General features: G+C 38.3%; 1 protein-coding gene across 1 annotated transcript; it reads left to right on the forward strand.

Annotated features, from left to right (window-relative positions):
* Positions 1-2,325: 2,325 nt before the first annotated feature.
* On the forward strand, positions 2,326-19,622 carry kcnj10a (potassium inwardly rectifying channel subfamily J member 10a). Its single transcript, XM_073836477.1, has 6 exons — positions 2,326-2,859; positions 8,863-9,222; positions 9,322-9,533; positions 11,841-11,972; positions 12,069-12,246; positions 17,711-19,622. The coding sequence occupies exons 2-6, from the start codon at positions 8,865-8,867 to the stop codon at positions 18,109-18,111; spliced, it is 1,281 nt and encodes a 426-aa protein (XP_073692578.1). The 5' UTR covers positions 2,326-2,859; positions 8,863-8,864; the 3' UTR covers positions 18,112-19,622.
* Positions 19,623-23,934: the final 4,312 nt, after the last annotated feature.

The raw sequence follows: 23,934 nt of genomic DNA on the forward strand, positions 1-23,934 counted from the left end.
TTAAAAACATGAACCATGTGCACTTCCTTAAAGCATGAATGCCATGTTGTCTAATATAAGAACAAGAGAGAACACATGACAAAGTAATATCACCCACCACTGAATAAACTCTTTGTTTCAGCATTAAAGAAAAGGGACACCTACCAGCTGGAATGGTCTCTTTAATAGCCACAGGAGGGCTCTAGAGCGAAGGGTTCCTAAGAGACCATGAATCTGATTGCAGGAATGGAGGAACACGATGGAGAATCCCTTTGGCTGAAGCATGAGGCCAGCTGTGAGTTACAGGAGTTAACACAGTCAGAGCACTGATTACCCTAATAAAACTTCTCTCGCTGATTGTCCAAATAAAACTTTCCTCACTGGGAAGGCATAAAACTTCACCGAGCGGCTCCCTTGGACAGAAAATGGGCACCGCTATTTCAGATACACTGGTAATGGTTTCCTCTTTCTCTTTGAATAAAAATCCTGAATGAAAGTCTCTGCTCATTGTGTGTGTTCAGTTTAGCCTATAAAAAAAGTTGTAACCAGACTGAACTGACAGAAAGGGTATGATACCGAATTGAATATCAACAGCTCAGGAGGGGACACTTGAGAGCAAGGGACGGATGTTGAGTGGGAAAAGCAAGTGAACCATGTGTTCAGTAAACAAACGAAGTGTAATGCCAGAGAAAAGGGTCAACAAATAGAAGGAACAGAAAAAAAAATATTCTTCCGAGCCAAAAAAGAGTCCTGAACGACTTACTTTACCTCTGCTTCCTTTTTTGCGCCTCATCCTGTTCTCTTCCATACATCCTTTTTCTTCTCTTGTGTCTCTACATCCTCTCATTTGCATCTTACATCCCTGTGTGACAGATTACCCTACTTTCCCTGATAGATGACTTTTTATTTGGTATTACTAGTGTTTTTCAGTTTAGTCAGATGCCATATTTAAGTTACACAATTGTAAAATTCCTAGATTTAATCCTCAAAACAATCAAAAGCTCCTCCAACCTTGAGTTCTTTCGGGCTAAGAAAAGTGCGCGCTTTGGCAGGTGGGCGGGAATTCAAGATTGACGCGCGTGTGAAAAAACGGCGCACAAACAGGATTGTACCGCCATCCACGCGAAAATTTATGTGTCTGGTCAGTCTAGAAGACGCGGTAAATTTAACTTCCGCCACAGCAAGTTTGGGTTTTCACGTTGTCCAGCCTTCAGAAATAACCTTTAGAGTGTAAATAATTAAATTCCATTAGTTTCGTATGTTAAATTTACACCCGATAATTTAGACGCCAGCGACACCAACGCGCTGTGAACAAAACTTTCCTAAACATAAATTAAAACGCAACTTGAGCCTTTTAATAGGCCTATGTGAAGGATGACCTTCTTTACTGATCTAGGATAACTGTTGACTATTTTTGTTAAATTAAAAAGACAAAAATATTTTAGACACGCACAAATCTACTGACACTAAAGTCAAATTAACCGCGAAAAGCCATGTTTACCTTTTTGCGAATGAAAAGCTGAGAGGAACAGTCATAAAGTTATTCAAAATTATTCAAAAGACCAACATTCCAGCATTCCGCTTATAAAACATTTAACGAATAAATGAACGTGGTTTTAGTTTAACTTTTGTTTGTAAAAATGAGACCCGATAGGCTTTTAAAACTCACTGACGCTACAACACATTAATCTTTCTTTATTATTTAGGCTACAGACGCGTTTTCATTTGCAAAGATGAACTGCGAAAGTTACCCAAGATATTTATTTTTCAAAAACGATCTTTTACAATCATTTTTCTCTCCACATTATTAAATTATCCAACATTGGGATCTTTTTGCTTGTTTATTTATTTATTAGATTTTTATTTACATCTTTTGTTTGCTAATTATTTACATGCATTAGCAGCCTAGTAATGAATATCAGCGTTACATAATACGAATAACAAACAACATTAGCTAATTCTTTCCCTGTACCATCCCATCTTCTTTTCAAAGGTTTGCACCTGTTTTCTGCGCAGTTATTCAAGCGGACATGGATCGACTTCAAAGTCATGTCACTCTGAAAGTCGCAAATTCCGCTTGGATAAAGAAACGAAAGAGGAAAAAAATCGCCACAGAACTAATTCCACATCCGAGGTCGCATTTATAAATAATGTATGCGTCCTCTGAACAACAGCAACATACAGTTTCTTCATTTCGACATATTTAAATCAAGCAGAAAAGTTTACAAAGGCTGAGGAGCGGAGGAGCTCAACAAGGGCTCTATTTACAGACGGAGACACGGGGGGCGGGAGGAGGAGCGGAGGGCCGCTGAATTAATGAATTAAATAGTGCTGAGGCGCTGAAAGTACGTATTTTCATCAACAATGAAAGGCAGGACTGAGACGAGAGGAGAAAGTTTTCAGATAGAGCTGCTAACAAAACTTATTGAGGAGTTCCACTTAAGATAGGACAAAAGATAGAGAGAAAGCAAGGAGGATAAAGAGAGAGAGAAAGGGCATTACATAATAAATCGGTAAGATTCGACCGGGACCGGCACTGACTGATACTTAGGCTAACTTATTGCTAGGATCGAACTGGTTATATATAGGCTATATTTTTAACTTGGTTGATTTGCATAAATATTTAGGTTTACAGTAGTTTGAAATCGTGTTAACTCTTTCAAATGTGTTTATTTGAATGATAAACATTATGAGACCTCCTCGGCTTGTCACTCTCCTGGCGCGGATGATGTTGACAAAGTTGTCAGGAACGCGCTTCTCTCCTTTCTGAACGCTTTCACAACTTTCGCCTTCCTCTGATGTTTCCTGAAACTGGAAAACAGCAGTGACTGTTGTAAATCACAAAAAGAGAGAGCTCTTCATTCAAGTCCTCAGTAAAAGGTAAGTGCTTAAGTAAACCTGTAGGATAACATCCATGCTTAAGTCACTTGTGAGGCCTAGATGTGCTGAGATTGTGTTCATTTAAGATGGAGCTTCATGAAGACACTAAACCATAAGCATAGTTTATAATACATCTGAGCAGTTTTGAATACTGGAAATCTATTATGAGTTAGAACTGTACCTATGTGAGACATCAGTGTGCAAACAGGTGCATCTCTAAGATGTAAAATCATATTGTTAAACAATAAGCATTATAGTAAAAATAGGTTGTTCTAATGTGTAGCCTGCACATTTATTGCTTAAATATCCTGTTATGTCTTTAATTTGCCATTTAATTAGCTAAAATGAACGAATTATGTGCGCTTTCAACTGTTTGTCAATATTAGATTGCTTCAGCTTTATTAGAGTTTCTAATTTCAGTACGTGTAATAATAACAAAAAAAGGGAAAATGTTTACCATAAATCATGTTTTGTGTAATGTAAAATTTGACAGTGAAATTAAATCTTTAAAAGCTGTTTTTTTGTTGTTGTTGTTGTTGTTGTTGTTGTTTGTAAGATATTGGTTTTGTTTTTGTAGAATGCATTTGTCTGTAATAAATATCATGATAATTTATTATTAATTGTGACCCTGGAACACAAAACCTGTCATAAGGGTCAATTTCAAGATTGATACATAATCTGAAAGCTTAATAAGTAAGCTTTCCATTGATGTATGGTTTGTTTAGACAATATTTGGCTGAGATACAACTATTTGAAAATCTGAGGGTGCAAAAAAAAGAAAAAAAAAGAAAAACAAATCACCTTTAAAGTTGTCCAAATGAAGTTCATAGCAATGCATATTACTTATTAAAACGTAATTTTTGATATATCTACGGTAGGAAATGTACAAAATACGTTCATGGAACATGATCTTTACTTAATATTCTAATGATTTTTGGCATAAAAGAAAAACATAATTTTGACCCATACAATGCATTTTTGGCTATTGCTATAAATATACCCATGCTGCTTACAACTGTTTTTGTGGTACAGGGTCACAATTATTTATTATTCATTTATAGTTTGTTTGAAGCTTTCAAATTCAATATACAGTTACAGTTTGCTGTATTAAATGACATTGCTTCTGTTTACTGATGCAGAGATATAAAAGAGGAGGATTATCCGCTGCTATCAAAATAATTTCGTAGACTTTGACTCAAACACAGCATCGCGTGGGCACTCTTTTCTTTTTTTGTTCCTTTCAACTGATCTGATATGCTCCCCATGGCTCTTTCTGGCAAACATCAGAACTGGCCAAGATTTTGGATTTCCTTTTTGGACATTATCCCCCTTTTCATTTCAACCTGGTTATTTTGGCAATTTAAACCAAGCCAGCCAATGAAATAACTGATCTGCCTAGATCACATAACGGTGCAGTAGATTACTTCGAGGTTAAGGAAATGTTGATCTGTTATGAGTGGTTTCCAGAGTATAGTAATAGTACAGTCAAGTGCATTCGACTGCGACTGAGAAACAGAGGAAAGTAGAAGTTTGCACATCCACAGAATACTGATTAGAGTGTTTTAATATCGGCCTGTTTTCTGTCCATCTCTCCATGTCATTCCTTCCTTTCTCTCTCTCTCTCTCTGTGTCTCACTTACTCTCTCTCACTCACACACATGCAGTGTTGTATTTTTCAATGGTGGCTTTTGTCTCTTTCATCTCGTCTCTAAACAAAAGGATTCTTGTGTATACAGGGCAGCGAGTGAGAAAGAAAGACATCGAGGGAGGACAGAAAGTGAGAGGAAGAGTGAGAAAAAAGATGGTGACAATTTGTAAACTCTCGCAGTGAGACAACATGGCTTCGTTTTTGATGCTGCGTGCAACAATAAAGTCAGAAAATAACTCTTAAGTAGTACTGAATGAGTTTGCATGTATTCTTAGTCAAATATTCATGCGTGGGCACAATGTATACTTGTCTACAAAACTAATTTCATGCATTTCAAGACTAAACCAAAAGGTCTTTGACACACGTTCCACTCAATGTATGTTTCTCATGCTCTCAGAGTCTGTCTGCTGTACATACTGTATTAGTGTGCACACGTGTGGGCGCGTACTCGCCGGAGTTCAAAGGTCAGCTGTGTGTACACTTTTCTTATAACACGTGCCTCGGCGAGGAACCGCCTCCTCCCTCTCGACCGGCGTTAGTATTCAGAGCACAGAGATCCAGACAGATACCTATTCATTCTCTCAGTGTGAGTCCAGAGAGAGAGAGCGAGGTCAGAGAGGGGAGAGCGTATCACATCACCCTGGTACTCATTCATTTCATTTATTTATTTTATTTGGTGCGGAAGGCAGAAGCTGAGTGAGCCTAAACTACCACTTAGACATTTAAACAAGAAAGCAGAGAGGGAGAGAAGAGGGTGATATTGAACAGTGTGGATGAATGGGGACACCCTTGAAGTGCTTCCTTGTGTTGTTGTTCAAGTTGTTGTTTGTCCTAAAATTCACAAATGAATCATGTCAAATCAATACATCTTGTTATTAAGCAGCTTTATAGAACATCATGATGTTAATGTTTATAATATCTTAATATCTTGTGTTTATAATTGCATTTAGCAGATCAGAGCTGGGTTAAAATATAGATCACATTTTACAATGAATAAGCAGTTGAGATTTTGCTACAGTTGAGGTCAAAGGTTTACATACATATTGCAGAATCTGCAAAATGTTAATTATTTTATCAAAATAAGAGGCATCATACAAAACAAGCATGTTATTTTTTATTTAGCACTGACCTGAATAAGATATATCACATAAAAGAAGTTTACATATAGTCCACAAGAGAAAATAGTAGTTGAATTTATAAAAATGACCCTGTTAGAAAGTTTACATACACTTGATTCTTATTACTGCGTTTTTACCTGAATGATCCACAGCTGTGTTTTTTGTTTTGTTTAGTGATAGTTTTTCGTGAGTCTCTTATTTGAGTCCTGACAAGTTAAACTGCCCGCTGTTCTTCAGAAAAATCCTTCAGGTCCCACAAATTCTGTGGTTTTACAGCATTTTTGTGTATTTGAACCCTTTCCAACAATGACTGTATGATTTTGAGATCCATCATTTCACACGAAGGACAATTGAGGGACTCATATGCAACTATTACAGAAGATTCAAACACTCACTGATCAAGAGCCCATTAAGAGCCGGGGGTGAAAACATTTTGAATTTGGAGATCAGAGTAAATTTTACTTATTTTGTCTTCTGAGGAACATGAAAGTATCTTCTGAAGGGCAGTACTAAATGAAACAAAATATTTAGGCAAAGAAGAAAAATGTACACCTCTTCATTCTGTTAACACCCCTGGCTCTGAATGCATCAGTTTTCCATCTGAAGCATCAGTGAGCGTTTGAACCTTCTGTAATAGTTGCATGAGTCATTAGTGAGAAAAGATGAATCTCAAAATCATACAGTCTTTGTTGGAAAGGGTTCAAATACACAAAAGTGCTGAAAAACCAAAGAATTTGTGGGACCTAAAGGATTTTTCTGAAGAACAGCAGGCAGTTTAACTGTTCAGGACAAACAAGGGGCTCATGAACAACTATCACTAAACAAAACAAAACAAAAAAGGTTACAATATAAATCAAGCGTATGTAAACTTTTGAACAGGGTCATTTTTATAAATTCAACTTTATATGTAAACTATATGTAAACATCTTTTATGAAATATCTTATTCAGGTCAGTTCTAAATAAAATATAACATGGTTTGGTAAAATAATTCATATTTGCAGATTCTGCAAGGAGTATGTAATCTTTTCACCTCAACTGTATATAGTATATAAAGCACTGTACACAAGTATGAGGAGCTGAGTGATAATTAAATACATCCTGAGCTCATGTTTAAACTCATATTGAGATTTTTCTGATTACAGACTTGTTTCTTTGGTGAATCTGAGCACAGTTTGAGTCACTGTTGAGGTGTCTTCTGACTGGCATCTTAGAAGAAACACTTTATTTTCGTCTATATTTCTTTGAATCAGCTGGCGTTTTGGTGATTTTTAGTAAATATGAAGTCAGTTCTCTTCAAGTTCACAGAGGAACCACAGGTAGAGAATCACATTAACTAACCACAGACTCATAATACTCTTCATTTTGAACACTACACCTTTTGTTATGACTGTAGAAACGGTTTACTTTAACAGATGTTTTGCTTGTGTTTGTGTTTGCTATCACCTTCCTGTTTCCTATCTTTTCTGTTCCACTAGAGAAAGAAATGTCTAAATGTTTTGTTTAAGTAAACTTTATGCATTATTATTATTATTATTATTATTATTATTATTATTATTGGAAAATCTGATATCTAATGATATTCAGACATTTTACATGTATATCAAAATACTTTTGGGGCCACTGTAGATTGATTTTAAAAGATTTAGAGAAAAGAAAGTTGCTTGAGAAGCTTAAAAAAAGTTTATGACATCAGACTGTAAAACCATTCTTGAATAGTATATGAGTACTGTGTTATGAGGTTTTATTCCAGGAACATTTGGGATCAACAACAACAGAAAAAAGTTTTTAGTTCATGATTTTTATCCTGTTTCTAGATAGCTTGTGGTTTGCATGCACACAAAATTTGAGCTAAAACCATAGGAGAAATGAGTGAACCAGTAAGTGAAAAAACTGTCCAAGCAGCATCTATGAAACAAAGGTGAGGGTTAAGAAACGTCATCCTCAGTGAAACAGAGGAATGTAGAGAATATGGAAAACATTGTGGCGCTCTTTTCATCTCTGATTCCTTCCTGCGGTTTTGTCTTTTTGGATGGCGAATAAGTCACCCTTTTCAGCGCTCACCCGGGCCAACCGAGCGCGGCATGTGAGTTGGTCAGCGTTGACGACTTGCCTTTAAATGAGAAAGGGCAGCTGCTTCCACTGTGTGAATGAGGGGCATTTAATGCGCTTGGGCAGCTGGAGGGTCTGAATGTAGAGTCAAAAAAAAAAAGAGTAACGGACCACCAGGGTCGCCCCCAAACCCAGCCCTGTACCCCTTCCTGGCACACATAAACCTCAGGAGAGAAGGATGCGCTAAAGGTCTGCGATAAAGATCGCTGTGAAAGCTACATTGCCCATTTTAGCTCTTAGAGAAGTTGTTTTTAGATTCTGCTGAGAGTCGCTAATGTGTCCCTAATGTGGCTCTCTTTACTTGGACGATGCACGTCTTTTCAGATAGAGCTCAGATCTAGATAGAGCTCTCTCTCTTTCCAAGTGCCATTTCTTCTGAAATGCTACGAGACGACCTAGATTTTACAGACGGCGATAAGGTGACAGGTTTCTCACACAGATGCCTAGCTGCTGGATCAGTTATTTCATCAAGAACCACTTTTTATGTCAGAGTAACAAGATACTAGTAGTTTCTGTTACCTAAACTGTGGCGTGGATGAGTCCCATCTGATAACAACCACTGCTGGACAGAAAACATAAGTGGAATTAGCAAAAAATTGTACTCTAATTGTGAGAGAGTCACTTTTATGTGGGACAGTATTAGCTGTTGATCATTGTCTGATCATCGCAGTGTTTGGTCATAATTGAACATAAACCTAATTATAGTCAGTATCTTTTCTGTTTAACAACCAGCCTAGTTTAGCAGTCTTTAACTGAAGTTTTGAATGGAGAAAACCTTGCAACCTGTGCATTTTAGAAACTGCTCTTGTTTGCAGGTTGAACACAAACTACATCAGTGGATGAGTTGTAATGCAGAAACGGTTTATGAAGCTATAAGTTCTAAATCTCTGGTTAAAGTTCAGATCTAACCTCAGAAATACTCCAAACTTTACAAATTCATCATATCAATCAATAATTGCTGAGTTAATTTGCAGAGTTTTATACTCAAGACTCTTAAATTTACCTTGACTAGTGAACAAACCAGCGATAGCCAATCCTGCAAACCCTGCATACCTAGAACTCAAGTCTGCAGGAAGTTACAAGAAATCAGAGTACTGATTTTAAACCATTTCTCTTATCCTTCTCAGCTATGACCTCAGCCACGCCCCCTTCCTCCCGTAGCCCCTCCCCACAAAAGGTCTGCCACTCCCAGACACAGACAGATGTTCTAAAGCCACTCCTGGGCGGAGGAGGCGGGGCTTCGACGGGAAACGGACCTGCGGCATTGAGACGCCGTCGACGGGTGCTATCTAAAGATGGGCGGAGCAACGTACGCATCGAACACGTCAGTGGACGAGGGACGCTTTACCTGCGTGACCTGTGGACGACCTTTCTGGACATGCAGTGGCGCTACAAGCTTTTTCTCTTTTCCGCTACCTTCGCTGGCACCTGGTTTGTCTTTGGAGTGCTGTGGTACTTGGTGGCACTTGTGCATGGAGATTTGCTAGGTGAGAAGGGAAGATGGTGGATGCTTTTTTACATGAATATTAATATGATATTGCAACCCTGTTATTTATATCTCTTTGTTTCTTGATCTTTCTCACCAGAGTTTGACCCTCCATCCAACCACACGCCGTGTGTGATGCAGGTCCAGACCCTGACTGGAGCATTCCTTTTCTCCCTGGAATCACAAACTACGATCGGTTATGGTTTTCGCTGCATCACTGAGGAATGTCCACTTGCTATAATTCTGCTTATTGTCCAGCTCGTCATCACAATGGTGATGGAGATCTTCATCACTGGAACCTTCCTTGCCAAGGTACAACTAAAAATTTGGGTGAACAGTTGCTTAGTTTTCATTGGAAATGTACTTAATTTGGCACAATTTGGGGAAAAGTTCTGATCACATTATTAAGAGCTTAAGCTTTTTATTAAGCTTCTCTTTTGTTGACATTAGCCTGTTTATAAGCCCTTCACATTACAAGTTTGGGAAGAAGGCTGGCAAATGCAGATTTCCCAAATGTACAATTGACCCTAACTCACAGAAAATAGAAAGTTGGAGTTTGTGCGGAGCAGCATTTGCTGCAAGCTGCTCTGATACCCCTTTTACACCAGCATGAACCGGGTGCTAGTTCAAAGCCAGTGCTATTGCCAGTTCAGAGTTGGTTCAACTAGCGAGCCTTCTAAGAATTGGTTTGCCTTTCCACAGGTTAGAGAGCCACCAAAGAGCCAGGTGTTACGTCACTGAATATGTCTAATCTTTCCCAAAAATTCTAGAGCAGCGGCGGCAAACACAAACTCACCCGGGGTACGTTTCCCAAAAGCATCGTTAGCTAACTAAGATTGTTAGTTCCATTGAACTCTATTGGTAACGACGGAACTTGCGACCATGGTTGCTTTTGGGAAACGCACCCCAGGCTTGCTTGAGATGCACCAACGCATGACACCGAAACATAGTGAGAGTGATTGGGGGGCAGATGACACTTTAAGCTATTAAATTGCTCCTGCGGTACTTGGACACCACACACTGACCAGTCTGTGTGGTGCCGACATATCCCAAACAAGTCTAATATCAACAATGGCAGGGGTTGCATTGCTATAGATGTTCATGGCTTTGTGAACCCATTTCAGCACCCAAACATAGGGAATCCAACGTGTTCAATTTCAAAAATGGCAGTCTTTGGCACAGTAGTTCTTACTTCTAGACCAGCAATGTTTTGGTGCTACTTACGAACTACTTTACCTGGTTCAAAGCTGGTGCTTTGGGTGTCAAAAGACAAAGAAATGATTTGAAACTAGGCTCTGGCTCCAAACTACAACTCAAACTGCCTTGTTGGAAAAAGGGCACGAGACACTGAAAACACTAGATGATCCCTCATAAGCTGCCCATGTGTAAATGAACAGAGTGCAGAGCTTCACTGTAAAACACAGTGCATATTTTTATTTAAACTAATTGTAGCAGTTGCAGGCTGATAATCATACTAATCGATTAAACATGCAGCCATACTGGAGCTGGATTGAACTGGGCAAACAATATCTTAAAAAAAAAAAAAAAATAATAATAATATATATATATATATATATATATATATATATATATTAGTGGTGGGCCGTTATCGGCGTTAACGTGAAACTCTTATCGCGCGATAAAAAAAATATCGCCGTTAATCTATTCTCAAATTTGGGTTGGGAGCTGGGTCTAAACTACGCAAGCTATGATGACTTTCACCTTGATAGTTTAACGCGGATGTATACCGAAGACTGTAGAATATGGTCGCGCGTTTAAGTCTCCTCCGCCAAAACACAGACGGGATCGCGTCGTCCTCCATTCATGAAAACAGAATCTACTATAGCGAAATGCCACGTAAATTCGTCGTTTTTTGGATTCATAAATCAAATGTTGGTCAGTCACTTAATTCAAATCGCGATATGGACTAGTGTATGTGAAAACTGAAATGCAAAAAGACCGTTTTAATATGAATCCGATATGTTCCGTTTGCCTAGCTGTATGTATGCATTGCGGAGACGAGCTTTTACTACACGCATACTGAAACACACGTGACGCTCCCGGTAATTTTTGGCATTTTCATCTCACATGAACAGATAAACTCAATCTCCCAAACTGCTGTGAGTGTCACTTTTACCGTTTCATTTGAGAAAACTAGCATCATATCATATACTGTATGACACAGAAACTTCACGGCAACCTGTCAAAATAAAATTACGGTGTAACATGTAATGGGCTGGGTAGGTGTTTACGTTAAAAAAACACAATCTAATAGGTAGAAAAAATAATTTCATTGTTAGTTAGTTAGTAAACACAAGTACATCTAATTGAACAATTTATATTCATCAACAAATTATCATAGAACAGCTTTATGAGCTTTATGATCCATTCTCAAAGACTTTAAGTCATTATTTGGGTAGCACACATATTCTGAATGCCTTCAGCAGAATTCAAATGAGCCATTTTAATCTAGATTAATCTAGATTAATTCAAAGATTTAATCTAGATTAATCTAGATTAAAAAAATTAATCTATGCCCACCCCTAATATATATATTTGTGGCCTGTACAGTTTTCCCAGATCTAATAAGGTGATCATATTTTCATCTTGGGTATGTAGGTAGCACGGCCGAAGAAACGTGGTGAGACGGTGAAGTTCAGTCAGCATGCTGTGGTCGCCAATCATGAAGGCCGACCTTGTCTTATGATCCGTGTCGCTAACATGCGCAAGAGCCTCCTTTTGGGCTGCCAGGTAAACACATCTGATGAAATAATGTTGAATTTCATATTAATTTCCATCATAACATATGTGCAAATCACCAGATCTCCAATTCCTTGGTTTCCTCAGGTATCAGGTAAGCTTTTGCAGACGTCGCTAACTAAAGAGGGTGAGACGGTGCGTCTGGACCAGAGGAATGTAGCCTTCCAAGTGGACACGTCCAGTGACAGTCCTTTCCTCATCTTGCCCCTCACTTTCTACCACGTGATAGATGACAACAGCCCACTGCGGGCCTGGGCTGCCAAAGGTACACAAACCTAAGAGAAGTAGGGTTACTGGAACAATAAAATGTCATGTTGAGATGCTGGTTTCCGAAGGGCTAAGCCTAGAACTGTCCCATTCAAAAAATGTATTCATTACTTTCTAGTGTAAGTTGAACTGGTATCATTGTAGCTCAACTGGAAGAGTGTGGCACTAGCTATGCCAAGGTCTTGGGTCAAGCATCTGCCAAATGGGTAAATGTAAAACAGGACAGGTGCAGTTTCAGCTGGTGTGACCTTAGGTGTCTTGCTCTGTTGGTTCATGGACTGTTTCTTTTGGGGAATGAACCAGCAAACATCTGGTTACCAGCCTTGATCTTGAACTACTAGACATCACTACTTCATTTCCTCATACATGTACAATGTACAAACCTATCAAAGGAATTTTGTGATTCTTGCTTAAATGGATAGTTTACCCCCTAAAAAAATTCTATCATTAATTACTCACCCTCATGTTGTTCCAAATCTGTAAGACTTTTGTTCTCTTTAAGACAGAAATTAAGGTATAATCTGAGAGCTTTCTGACCCTCAGTAGACAGCAAGGGTCCTACCACGTTCAAGATCCAGAAGAATAAGAACATTGCCAAAATAGTCCATGTGACATTAGTGATTAAGCCATATTCAAATTTATTCAACAATTCAGATCAAAGCAGTCTTTTGCGCACAAAATATTCTCGTTGCTTCTTAAAATTCCAGTTGAACCATTGATGTCACATGGACTATTTTGTCGATGTTCTTGGTACTGACAGTGGTAGGACCCTTGCCGTCTATGGAAGGTCAGAGTGCTGTCAATTTCATCAAAATTATTGTAATGTGCTCCAAAGATTAACAAAGGTCTTATGGGTTTCGAATGACACGAAGATGAGTAATTGATGATATATTTTTTATTAATTTTTGGTCATGCATTCCTTTGGGAATCAAACCCATCACTATGTGTACCATTTACAATGTCAATTGTGCCAATGATTGTTTTTCAGTTCTTTGCACACTGAAAAACATATTACTAATCTTTGTGATTGTGTGCTTGTGAGATGGCACTGGCTATGGTGGCAGATGAAGACTGTCATTAGGATACACCTGAGAACACGGACAGCGTGGTTGGGCACCGACCACCCGTGGCTCCAGTAGAGTTGCTCTGAGGATAGAGAAACGTGAAACAGCAGTGTGGGGAGAGGTGTCAAAGACACAGGAGAAGCTCTGTTTCAGCGCAGAGGTCACGCCGCAGGCAAAAAGTTCAGGGAGTTCTGGCACTTTGAGCACACGCTGGTGCCCTGTTTCCACTGACACTTCACACCTGAATCAAGTGCGCGTGACAGGCCAAAGTGGCTCAATTTATGTTTCCATTTTGCCTCTGCTTGATTAATTATGAGCGTAAACGTGCACTCGATTTTTTGTACATTTACTGTTTGTCTGCGCAAAACTTGCTACTGTGATTCTAGGGCAGAGGTCTTCAACCCTGTTCCTGGAGACAAACTATCCTGAAGAGTTTAGCTACAACCCTAATCAAACACACCTGAAGTGTCCAATGAAGCTCCTCAAAACTGCTTGAAAATTGCAGGCAGGGGTGCTGAAGTATTCTTTCCAGGAGAGTGAGTCCCCAGGAGCAGGGTTGAAGACCTCTGTTCTAGGATGTTTGCTAGAGTGCTCTGGGTGTTTTTTTAGAGAATTGCTAGTGGTTGATCGCTGGTTTGTTGCTTGCTGGTCTACAAAAACCATGCAGTGATGCGTTGAGTATTTGTAGGTTAAATGCAAATGAACACCACCACAGTGTTGTAATTACTTGCCACTCATTGGCCCACTCATTGATTTTGCTTAGCCCAAGTTTTGGACGTGGGAATGTATCTTGCACTGATCATATGTGAACTTGGAGGACAGCTGTTGGCCCATCAATCCTTGCTTCAGTTTGAGCATTAATAATAGCAATTAGGATCAGAAGTGATCAGCCAATGCAGCTTGCTTTTCGATGCTTCAGTAATGATTTGTTGAGGTACCTCCAAATTCAATGATAATGGGACGAAACGTAAACAGATCTACCTCCATCAAGCACTAGTTTGTTTTTTGCAGATTTGACTGTCAAAATCATAATCACACTGGGATAAATAGACCAGGTCAAGCCACAAGGCTGGTCTGTTTTAGTGGTTTTAAGGGAGTTTAATTGCTTGATAGCTGGAAGACCAGCTTAGACCAGTTAAGACTGCATTTTTAAGCAAGGACCTCTGGTGTCAGGATTGGCATTTGGGAATTATAGAAATCCTTTGTGGGAAAGACTGAAAAAGTTTAATTGAATATTGGTAGGTTAAAGGACAGAAGCGGATTTCACATTCTCTCTGCTGTAAAACAAAGTTTTAGTGTGAATTGTAGAAAATTTAATAATGAATTAGGTGAGGGGGGACATGTTTACAGGAACTTGGGGTTTCTATTATTGGGCTAGAGTTGCATTTATTGTCTTCTTCCTCCCTTCGTCTAATTTTCTCTCTGTTGTCCCACATTCACTTTGTCTGTAGATTTAGCTTTCCCTCTTTCTTTTATACATTCTGTCTCTTTGGCTGGAATGCTGTATGAGAGCGTGCCAGAGCGTCTCATTAGAGGCACAAAGCAGCCCAGTTCCTGGTGCTGACACGCAGGTCGTGGATCCAGTTACGGTCCCAGTCTCTACCCCATCGAGGGCCCAAGCTATCAGACCCTCCGGTCCCCACTTTTGCACTTTATTCACTGAATGTGACTCTCATCTGAGCTTTTCCTGTATGTGCATCTCCTTGTATATCAGTTTATGGTTTCTGTTGTGCTTTTTTATCTCGTCTCAATGCTTCCTTCTCATTGTGTTTGTAGTTTAGCCAGATCCACCAGTGTAATTGACCGTAGTCGGATAATACAGTATAGGGTTATATTTAATAGACCCCACTTACGCCTAATGCTACCTAATCCAAATTAAACTCTCAACGACTTCCCGCTTCATCATGTTGTCCTAAAAAACAACTCTGTTGACCGTTACATTTTTCTTTGAAAACCTGATTATGAAGTAGAAATAGCTATTCAGAATGCTCCAATGGAAGCACATTTGCATATGAATGAAGATGCTGGCACTGGTTTTAAAAACGTGTTGGAAAGCGTGCCACTGCATTACAGTGTGTATCTGTACGTGCATAAGTGGCTGTGTGTAAATGTACGTGTATGGATGTGTGCCCACAGTGCACCAGTCTGAATCTATACTAAAAAAAAAAAAAAAAAAACTACTGAATGTGGCATTGTGTTTGTGTAAGAGGCTGAGGAGAAGAGACACGGGCCTCTGCAGCAGACCAAAGACAATTTAGCATAAAGCTATATGAACTGCAGAACAAGATGTTCACAGAGAATGTTTTACTTTTGGTCAAAAAAAAAACAAAAAAAAAACCTAGGGCTACATGATATATCAAAATAAAATATCATAGGGCTGAATGCAATTAACCATCGTGAAGGCTGTGATTTCGTTTGTGATCCTGGACCTGGATCCTGGTCTTAAGTAGCACAGGCATATTTGTAGAAATAGCCAAAAATACACTGTATGGGTCAAAATTATAGATTTTTCTTTTATGCCAAAAATATAGGATATTAAGTAAAGATCATGTTCCATGAAGACATTTTGTAACATAAATATATTAAAACTTAATTATTAATGTGCATTGCTAAGAACTTTATTTGGTCAACTTTAAAGACAATTTTCTCAATATTTAGATTTTCACCCTCAGATTGCAGATTTTCTAATAGTTGTTCTTGGCCAAATATTGTTCTGTCATAAACCATTCATCAGATGAAAAGCTTATTTATTATTTCAAATTAAATTATTTATTTTCAAAATTGCAAATAAATATGTGCTGCTGGTTTTATATATTTAATTGCATCTTTTGAAAAGAAAGCAAATATTAGCACTGTAATTTAAGCTTTGTATTATACAATAAAATGTTTATTTGTTTTGTCTAGGTTTCATTTGTTTTATTTAATAATCATAATAAAATGATATTAGTTTTTAGTCAAATTAAATGGCTTAGAAACATGTGGCCTATGATCCAGAAGATTTTTTAAAAGTTCACATTACGGTTACTAAAAGTTTGGTTCGATAAAACATTAGTTTAATCCTAAAAGGATCATTTATAGTACACTCAAAAATGCCTTCAAAGTAATATATGGAATTTCTATTCAAATTTATTTTTATTTTCTGTGCAGATGTACTTAGCAACAATCACCTCAAGCAATCTGAAATAATATTTTTTTTCCAAATTATAAGCTATTGAAGTCATATGAAAAAATACAGTAATTTTAAAGAATGTTCTCAATACTTAAGTGCATACCAAGATTATATTATTGATACACTGAAATATATCTAAATAAATAGAGTTTGTTAGAAATTTGTTTAAAGGAAAACGTTTAAAGACATTGCAACATGTTTAAAACATGTCATTAATAATTTACCCCCATGTTTGCATATACATAAACTTTGACAAAAGAAAGAAAGCTAATAAGAATGAAAGACTTTATTTGATGGGCACACGAAAATGTACCAGATAGTAGGAATGAGAATGACCCATATATAAGTATCTCCTTTCCTCGAACGCATTAACGACACAGTGAGAGGCCATATCAGATCTGCCCGCTAGTAAACACTGATGTCCCCTGAGGGTCTTTCCACAGCCATGATCAGCATGCAAACGACACCAAAGGATATATTTATAAGGTGATAATGAATACATGTCAAGGTATTTGCTTTACTTAGCCATTATACTTTAAATTTATGAGAATTTATGATATGCCTAATGCCATTCTAACTGTCTGAATGCCATTGCTTAAGAAAATATCACACTTTGTATACAATAAATGATACTAAACTTAGTATTTTATAATGAAATGCAATGACATTTGTAAGTGTGACTCAAGCATGCAGATAGTTTTTTGTGTGAGCATGATGAAATGATCTTGTGTGTTTGTGGGTTATGAAACCCAATGTTTTTTGCTTCCAGAATGCCGAACTGGCTCTGGGTTAAAGGAGAGACTGTTTTCACAGATGACAGTCTCTCGCTCTGAATGTGGGATGTTGATGCAGGTGTGTGTGCGATTGTGTGTGTGTGTGTGTGTGTGTCAGTGGGTGAATGGCATGTTTACAAGTGAAGGCATTTGTATTTCAGCTGGTATACATTTCTTTATGTACCATCACATATTGTGAATTTTTACACAATTCGTTGAGTTTCACTGTCTGAATTGTGTTAAGCAATTGGTTTAAGTTTGTACATGGTGTCAAATTTTATTGTAGGGGACTTTGTGTACATCTTTTGAGAATTGTGTGAATGTCTTTCTTAATTTTAAAATCAAAATGTGCTTTATTGGCAAACTGTGGTTTCTGAAACCCCACTTACATACATAGAAAAGATTACACGGTCTGAATTTCTGCCATTTGTTTCACTACGCATCTTTCTTTCTAAGGTGGCGGGTGGACGGATCCGGAGCTGGCTGACTTTGAGCTGCTTGTGATTATGAGCGCTACCGTGGAGCCGACCTCGGCCACCTGCCAAGTGCGCACCTCCTACCTGCCCGACGAGATCCTGTGGGGCTACGAGTTTCCTCCAGTCGTCTCCCTCTCCCCCTCTGGAAAGTATGTAGCTGATTTTGCCTTCTTTGACAAGGTTGCCAAGACCAAGACCCCGCCCCTTTTTAAACAGGCCCCGCCTTCAAACACCCAGTCGCAGCAGCATCAAGGCAACGGCGGTGGAGAGCAAGGGGCGGATACGGAGAAGATGCGATTGGAGGAGACTTACCGGGAGGAAAGGGGGCGGGACAGGGGGCGTGTCCGAGACCAGCTTAGCGTCCGCATTAGTAACGTCTAGAAAGCGGAAAACACAGATGAATGAGTGAAAGGGGGATCAGATGGAGATAAATTGCTTGAGTACTCGTTTGATTCAGGGTTAGCCAACTTTTTTTTCTGATGCCACTGAGTTTACCTGTTTTACAAGGTAGCGTGCCAGTAGAGTTGGCTAGCGCTGAAATGCACTGGCATACAAGCATGAAATCGAGAAGATAAAGGGAGAGTGGCTATGTTTGGAATAGCACACTAGCATACTACACTTGCTGTTTCTGCAATACATTATACATATATGCTGTGCATAGCATGCAAGTTTTCTGTACAAACAGCAAATTGATAGGAAAAACATGCCTTGACCTACATTTATGCAAGACTCCAAAAACATACGTATACAACTTCACTGAGCACTAGTAAAGCACAAAAACTTTTATTCCTTTTTAGACAAATTATGATTAGAAGTAACACAATTTGACATTTGCGCATACTAATCACTAGGGCTGCCACCTAACAGTCGACTAACTGTTAGTTGGCAAGAAGAGGCTTGGTCGACTAGAATTTTAGTCGCAGAAAAACAAATTATATAAAATACACTGTTCAGCTGTCTGTGCATGACAGATGGAGGCGCCGGTGCAGTCATTTGCCCTTAAAATACTCAGTATCATGTTGATTTTTAGTCATACAGATAAGAATAATGCATCTTTCATTTTTGTAAAGACTCTGCAATGCGCTTTTGTAAAATAAAGCAAACAGGATGTGCTTTCTGATGTCTCGGTCTCTGTGAACTTAAGCACGAAACTTAAAAACTCTGTGTATACTTGCCAAAAAAAAATATATATAGAGAGAGCGAAATGTCTGCTTTTAAATGAACCAATTCAAATGGAAAACAAATAATCTCAGATTATGTAATCCGTATGAAATATTCATACAGGCGCATCCATACTGTAGAGATGACGAGCCAGTGTCGGCAACCTCATCTCTTCATTTTTTAAGATGAAAAAATAGAAAAGACTACTTTATCAATAAATTATTAAAATGTTAATGCAGCCCCAGCTGAACAGTAGCGTGCTTATTGCATGACAGTTGGAGGCCCCTTGCCCTTAAAATACTCAGTCATTTTTGGTCATACAGATAAGAGTAATACATCTTTCGAATTTGAAAAAACGTCGCAGGTTGTGTATGTAACCCTGGTTCTCCAAGAAGGGAATGAGACTGTGCATCCTCTAGGGGTCACTATGGGGAACGTCACCTTCTTGACGTTCCCCATAGCGACCCCTAGAGGACGGAGTTCGATGTTCCCTCGAAAGGGAACTCTGTTTATAGAACAACAAAACATTGCGCTTTTGTAAAATAATCAAAGCAAACAGGAAGTGCTTCCTGCAACCTCTGAACTTGAGCGTGAAACTTCAAAACTCTGTGTATACTTGCCTTACAGACATGAAACATATCTATAGAGAGCTAAACGTCTACTTTTAAGTTAACCAATTCAAATGGAAAACAAATATTCTCATACAAATCGATATTGCGGAGATAAGTTAATGTTGCCTTAATCTCTTAATTTAAGATAAAAACAAAGAAAACACTAGTTTTTCAATAAATTAATCGAATGATAGTGCAACCTCCTTACTGTTTTCCCTGACACATTCATTACCATTACTTCTGCTGGTGTGCTGTGATTAACTGTAATAAATGAATGACTACTGGTCGGCCAGAAAAATCTTTAGTCGAGGGCAGTCCTACCAATCACATAATCAGCTCCATAAATATGACTGACAAAAATCTGACATAGTAAACTTGCTCAGTAGCTCAACTGGTACAGCACTGCACAGACATTAAATTTGCAAACTGCCGTTTTTCAGACCAACACAATACAATTTAGCCAGATTCACACTTAGAAATAAATATGTTATAACACTGTTAGAAATAAACTGTCCACTATATTAGTGTCACTCAGTGGTCATTTCATGTATCCCACAATGAAGTGCACTCAATATTATAATTTCAGAACTGGAAGTAATATCAGCCACGATTTAATCTTTTACCAAGTGCTGCTTACAGTGCAACTATACGTTTCAAGAGCAGGGGTGTCCATTCCTGTTCTTGGAGGGCCGGTGTCCTGCAGAGTATAGCTCCAACCCAAGTTATACTCACCTGAACCAGCTAATCAATGTCTAACTAGGCATACTAGAAACTTACAGGCAGGTGTGCTGAGGCATGTTGAAGCTAAACTCTGCAGTAGATTTTCTTTTTAGCTAGTAATTTGTTTGGTTAGTTTTAGCATACTACTATTTAATGCACATTTGTTCACATGATACTTAAATAGTATGCTACATATGTATGTTAGTATGCTAGTGTTCCATTCCGAACATAGTTGGTGTCCGTAAATGGGAAACACTGTAAACTACTAAACTATTAGACCATGTGGAATCAAATGATGATTCAACATAGATCTGCTGCTTTATACATGACAAAAACAGCAACAGACGCTCATGTGATGGACCTGCTCACTGGGAAGGACTAGTTCACCACCTTGTGGCCAAGAAAAGCAGTGCCACAGATTTGAGACACTTTGAGAAGAACAACTATACTGTAAACTATGATGGACAATACCCATTTTTATAAACACATGGATAATGATCTATTTTTGCAGAAGGATGATGGATTACAATGGACTGGAGGGCTGCACGGCATAGACTGGGAAAGAAATCAGAATATTTAAACCACTGTACTGTAGTTATTGATAGAGCAAAGGTACATTTAGAGTGAATAACTTGTGCACGTCTTATTGAGAGACTGCATCGGATGCGATTTGTATCTATATTTTGTGTCTAACAGTGCCAGTATAGAGCTATTTTGGGTAAAGATCTAGTTTTTTTCCCCCATAGTTGTTCTTTTGTCACTGGAATAAACATAATGATGTTTGTTAACAATACTAAAAGCACTTTAACTTGAGGAGGAGGCTTTATTTTTGATATTTTGTTTGGGTCCAACTTAACTGTACATGGTCTTTTATATGTGAAGATGATGACGAAGAGTGAAAGAATGTATAATGCATTATAGTAATTGTCAAGTCAATGTGCCTATGAATCAACAACAACAACAATAATAATAATAATAAATTAGAGCCCTTTAGTCAAGTCAAGAACCACTGTTATTGTTGTAAATTACTATTGTTCACGCATTGTGTTGTTGTTACTGAAGAAACTCCCAATTATACAGATTATTGAGGTTTATAAAATTAGTTTTATGGGAGATCAGATATAAGTTTTCAATTCACAGGTGATATAAACTAATATGTCACAATTATTAATTATTATTATTATTATTATTATTATTATTCAGACGGTTTGTGTTGTTGAAAAAGAAAGATTTTGGTTTCACATTTCGCACATTTTGCCTGTCTTAAACTGCGGCTGTAAGGAAACACCTGTTTCATGAATTTCCTTTTGTGTTTAGTCACTTTCAGAACTGGACTTTTATCACTTTAACTGCTAATGATCTCAAATGACTGTTTTTAATAAATGAGAAGTTTTGAAGCAGTTGCACAGTGATTTTTATCAGTGTTCAATGAACAGTGTTAAATCAGTTTCGTAACACCTGGTGTGATTTTGAGGTGAGTGTTAAAAACACCAGCGTGTATTCCCTAGAATTCCCAGCATTATGAAAATGAAAAATTGAAGTGATGCAGATGTGTCTGAGGTCAATTCAGTCTTCATCTTAAGTGACTGAATGTAGTCATACACACAGGGAATCAAAACACTCAAGATTTTAGTTGCAGTTCTCTCAATATGTTTATAATTTAAATATGGGTACTAATATTTACTTTTAAGGTACTATGCATTTTCATTTAGACACTTAGACGATGCTTTTATCCAAAGCGACTTACAAAAGAGGACAATGGAAGCAATCAAAAACAACAAAAGAGCAATAACATGCAAGTGCTATGACAAGTCTCATTTACCCTAACGCAATGTACATATGTTTTTTTTAATTATATAATAAATAAAACAAAAACAGATTGAATAAAAAAAACAAAACAAACACAAGTTTGAGGCCTAAAAACAGATAAATACAAAATACAGTTAGTGTTTTTTTTTTTTTTTTTTTTAAGAAAACAAGCAGTGAGTAAATTAATAGAGAACTCTAAAAAGGGCAAGTTTTTTAGAATATAATTAGAATAGAGGGTGCTAGAGTTAGAGAGTCAAATAAAGATGGAAGAGGTGCGTTTTTAGCCGATTCTTAAAGATTGGCTAAGGACTCAGCTGTTCAGATTAAGTTGGGCAGGTCATTCCACCAGAACGGCATTTAATGTGAAAGTCTGTGAAAGTGGTTTTATGTCTCTTTGGGATGGCACAATAATGTGCTGTTCACTTGCAGAACGCAAGCTTGTAAAGGGCACATAAGTCTGAAGTAATGAATTTAGATAAAGGGGTGCAGAGCCAGTGGTGGTTTTGTAGGCAAACATTAATGCCTTTTATGCAAGCAGCTAATGGTAGCCAGTGCAAATTGATGAAGAGAGGCGTGGCTCATTAAAAATTAATCTTGCAGCTGCATTCTGGATAATTGTAAAGGTTTGAAAGAACTGGCTGGAGGACCTGCCAAAAGCGCATTGCAATAGTCCAGCCTGGACAGAACAAGTGCTTGAAAATTGAGTTGTGAAGCATGTTCGAAAAGAAAGGGCATGATCTTCCTGATGTTGAATAAAGCAAATCTGCAGGACCGTGCAGTTTTAGAAATGTGGTCTGAGAACGTCAGCTGATCATTAATTACAACTCCAAGGTATCTGGCTGTTTTTAAAGGAGTTATGGTTGATGTGCCTAACTGGATGGTGAAATTGTGATGAAGCGATGGGTTTGATGGAACCACAAGCAGTTATGTCTTAGCAAGATTGAGTTAAAGATGATGGTCCTTCATCCAGCAAGAAATGTCTGTTAGACAAGCTGACATCCGAGCAGCTATCATCGGATCATCAGAATGGAATAAGAGGTAGAGTTGAGTGTCATCAGCATAGCAGTGATATGAAAAGCCACATTTCTGAATGACAGAACCTAGTGATGCCATGTAGACAGAGAAAAGAAGTGGTCCAAGAACTGAGCCCTGAGGTACTCCAGTAGCTAGGTGTTGTGACTTGGATACCTCAACTCTTCAAGACACCTTGAAGGACCTATCTGAGAGGTAAGACTCAAACCACTGGAGTGCGGTTCTTGGGAAGCCCTTTGCCAATAGGGTTGACAAGAAAATCTGGTGGTTAACCGTGTCGAAAGCAGCGGACAGATCCAGCTAGATAAGATTTGGAATCCACGCTTGCCAGTCTTAGGGCTTCAACAACTGAAAGCAAGGCAGTCTCAGTTGAATGTCCACTTCTGAAACCAGACTGGTTGCTGTCCAGGAATTTGTTCTGGATGAGAAAGGCTACAACTTGGTTAAACACAGTTCATTTGAGTGTTTTTGCAATGAAAGGAAGAATGGAAACCGGTCTGTAGTTCTCTAATAGAGATGGGTTAAGGGTGGGTATCTTTAGTAGAGGGGTTACACAAGCTTGTTTAAAGGTGCCATAGAATGCATTGAGAGAATATTTTAAATTGTTCTCTGATATCTACAGAAGGTATATGGGTATAAAGGCAAAAACTCTCCAGAAACGGTTTTACAGGTCCATTTACAACCCTAGGATTTGTCCCTAGAATGAAATGGTCTGTTATTACCTTATTTGGAAGGTTCCTGAATAGTAATGATGAGCTCTGCTCTGATTGGCTGTCTCACAGAGTGGCTTGCTCTCACACAACAGGATATAACCTCATGGAGGAAAATATATATTTAATTTCGGAGCTCGAGGCGCTATTGAAACTGTCGT

The sequence above is a fragment of the Garra rufa genome, chromosome 3 (assembly GCF_049309525.1).
Source record: "Garra rufa chromosome 3, GarRuf1.0, whole genome shotgun sequence".
NCBI lineage: Eukaryota > Metazoa > Chordata > Actinopteri > Cypriniformes > Cyprinidae > Garra > Garra rufa.